The sequence below is a fragment of the Parus major genome, chromosome 26 (genome assembly GCF_001522545.3).
Source record: "Parus major isolate Abel chromosome 26, Parus_major1.1, whole genome shotgun sequence".
Taxonomy (NCBI): Eukaryota; Metazoa; Chordata; class Aves; order Passeriformes; family Paridae; genus Parus; species Parus major.
In genome coordinates this window covers 3,992,387-3,995,730 of record NC_031795.1, presented here as the reverse complement: position 1 = coordinate 3,995,730, position 3,344 = coordinate 3,992,387, and the positions used below count along the sequence as shown (strand labels likewise).

The 3,344-nt window shown below is 55.1% G+C and overlaps 1 protein-coding gene across 1 annotated transcript in view; it reads left to right on the top strand.

The window, feature by feature from the left end:
* MAPKAPK2 (MAPK activated protein kinase 2) overlaps nucleotides 1–3,344 on the top strand; it is a 26,715-nt gene that overhangs the window by 2,573 nt on the left and 20,798 nt on the right. The window contains exon 2 of the mRNA XM_015650418.2: nucleotides 4–123. Within this exon, the coding sequence (XP_015505904.1) occupies nucleotides 4–123 (120 nt within the window). The remainder of the gene's footprint in view (nucleotides 1–3; nucleotides 124–3,344) is intronic.

The following is a 3,344-nucleotide window of genomic DNA, read 5'->3' as shown; positions in this document are numbered from 1 at the left end:
CAGATCCGGAAGAATGCCATCACGGACGACTACAAGGTCACCACGCAAGTGCTGGGGCTCGGCATCAACGGGAAAGTTTTGGAGATCTTCAGTAAGAAGAGCGGCGAGAAGTTCGCGCTCAAGGTGCGCGGGGACCCCCGCGCCGGGGACCGGGGGGGACGCGGGGACCGGGCGGGCGCGGCCGGGAGGGGCCCGGGGAGCGGCAGCGGCGCTGCTGACAGTGATGGAAGGTGTCTGCTGCGGGGGGAAGGGGGTCCCGGGGGGGCCAGCGGGGCCCGCCGGACAATGAGCTCCGCCCGCCCCTCCGGCCGCGCTTTAATCTCGTTTTTTTTTCCCCCCCGTTAAAAGCGGCGAGACGCGGCTTTCCAGCTTTGTAGTGGGAAACGAAGCGAAATGACATCTTGGTAGCACGAGGGTGGTGGTGGGGGGCTGGCCTGGAGTGGAGACCGTGGCCTGGCGGGGATGCCCCCGGGGGATGCACATCTCGGAATGCCGGGGTCCGCATCCCCGAGTGTGGGGTCACACCGCGGAACGCGGGGGTCCCTCCGTGGTGTGTGCTGTGAGCACCGGCAGCTGCTCACTGTCCCCGTCCCGTGTCCCCTCCCGGCTGTAACACCGAGCCGTCCCCCGCTTCCCACAGGGAATATTTCAGCGTTAAGATGTTACCCCTAACTTGCTTCTCTTTAGCAGGCGTAGCTCAACAGTGGCTACTGTGTTTGAGCAGGCTCTGGGTGATGCCGCCCTTCTCCTTGTTTCCAAACGAGGTTTTTGAGCAAGGAGGGGAGCGTGCCTCCCTGCCAGCGAGGCTTGGGGAAGTTTGAATGGATTCCTGACACGCCAGGAGCAAGGCTGGCTGCTCGGTGGGAGCGCCGTGTTCTCCAGCATCCGTGCAATTTGCGCCCACACATGAGCTGTTCCAATCCTTGGCGTTACCCCGAGAACTGGGAAGGCTAAAAACACCCCACCTAAACCCATAACCCTCACCTAAACTTACAACTCCCACCTAAACCTGTAATCCCACTTCTTTTGTGTTTAGAGTTGCCTCTCTGGCGGTGTCTGGGGTTCATAACCCAAGTGAGGGAATGAACGGGGGGCTTTGGGGGCACAAGCTGTGCTGCAGAGGTGGTGGCATGGGCAAGGTGTGCTGCTGAATGTCTGTGGTTAAGGAAGGGGGGTCGGCTAGGTAATAAAAGTTTGGCTTTTCCTTCAGAAACACCAAAGACGTTGCCATCCCCGCGTTGTAACTCCAGGGTGACATTGTGTTGTCATCTCATTGGGCTGAAAATTAGCGAAATCCTCTTCTGTTTTGACAGACGGGCTCCTCCTCGCCTCTGAAGTTGAGTCACACATTTAAAGCACAGATCCCAGCACTTCCCTCTCGCAGCCCTGAAAGGGGAAGGATGGAGGAGGCCGGAGGTTGCTCTGCCCAGCGGGGTTGGGACACGGGACCGCTGCTGTCACCCTGCCCGTGCCAGAGCCAGGGGTCAGGGTTTGTGTCACACGGGTCCCTGGGCTTGTTGAAAAAATATCCTGGAGTGTGGGACTGCAAGCTGGGGTGTAGGAGGGTGACACAGAGTGTCTGTGTGCCTCTTGCAGGGTGAGGCATATTCGACACTGAATCTCTTTTAGGAAAAGGGATTGTCTTGCCTGTCCCCTGTCCTGGCCTCTCCTGGCGTCCCTGATGGGGAGGGACGAGTTCAGCTGAGTGGTTGGACGTGTCCCTGGCTTCTCAAAGAGCAGCACAGCTGCTACTGTAAGTGATTCCCTCCAGCACCTTCCAAACTGCTACGCTGGGAGTTTGGGCTCCGGGATGAGCCCATGGGTGCTCGTCCTGCCCTCGTGAGAGTGACCTACAGCTTGGCTTACTCCGTTGGGATATTTGGACTGAGCTGCAGAGCCCAAACTTGGTGTGGGTGACTGCTCTAGACATGATGTGTGCTGACTTCATTCCCTCCTCGGGTACACAGCCGGGCTGACGTCTCTGCTAGAGACCTGTGGAGAGGTATTTGGGTCCAAATTACTCACGGGCTGCATCAGAGTGGAAAGATGACCTAAAGCAGGATCCACAGAAGTGATTGCATCGAGTTGTCATGTTTCAGATGATGCTTAAAGGAATCCTGATGGCCCATCGCCAGGAGCCACAGCTGAAATCTGTCTGCTGCCTGCTTTGGTTGTGCAGTGAACCTTTCCATTTGGAGTGTCATTCTTTAGGTCTGCTGTTCCAAAATCTTGTATAACAAAGCAATCCTTCACTGGAGGATGAGACACAGTTGTGTCTCTCCCTGATGTGAACAATGTCTTCTGGTCATGCTGTGCTTCCTCTTGGGTCACGAGCAAATATTGTGTTGTTAAAGCTCTTCCTCCCAAGTCAAGAGATGGTTTTGGTACCAAAAGGGTTTTTCTGAGAGTCACTTCCCTGAAGAGAATTTTTCAGTGCTCCAGGAGAGTTTGGTCTCAGGGACAGTGTTCTAGCAGCAGTGAAAACAAGAAGGCCAATTTTCTTCTCCTTCCAGAGCAATCGTCCATGGCAGAGACACATCATTAAATAAAATGATGCTGTGTGCGAGTTAATGGATGGTAGTTCTGCTTGCTGTGTAGTACCTGGGTGAAAACAAGAGACTCCTCTACTTTTCTTATAGATTCTTGTTCATCCTTCTGTTTCCCACCCCCAATTTTATTGTGTGAGGTGTGAGACCCCTGAATTATCTGGTGTGAAGCAGCCACGGATGGTCCCAGTCAGTCACCCCTGAGCTGCCCCTGTTTGAAGCAGGGTGATCCTCTGCAGGGTGGGAGCAGGAAGCCCGGGGAGAGGTGATGAATGGAGCTGAAACGCCTGTTTCCTTACCCCGTTCTTCCTTGTACCTTGGTGTGATTTATTATTAGGCAAAATTAGGCTTGTAATTTCTGGGGAGGCTGCTGTATGTAGGTCACTGCTGGCCTGACTTGGCAGGGCTGGCTGTGGTCAGGCTGCAGTGGTGGGGCTGGGAGCGAGGGCTCTTTGCCTGCTGCAAATTCCACTTTCAAGACGAATCTTTGGGCTGGCTGCCTTAATTCCACGAGGAAATGGCAGCTAAGCCAGGCTGGAGAGTGGGGACTGGTATTGCAGGTGATGAGTTTTCCTCTGTTGTGTGCGTTGCACGATGGAGCTCTTTGTGGAGCAGGTTTCCTTTAAAATAAATGAACAAACCTCGCTGCCAACTTCAGCTTCAAAGCAGGAGATCCTCACCTGGACTGGTGAGCTTTGGAAGGGCTGGAGGAGCTCAGGGCCATGGAGGCTGCTCGTGGATTTGCCCCTGTTTCTGGAGCATCCTTGGTGCTTTGGGAAACACTCTCAGTGTCACTCA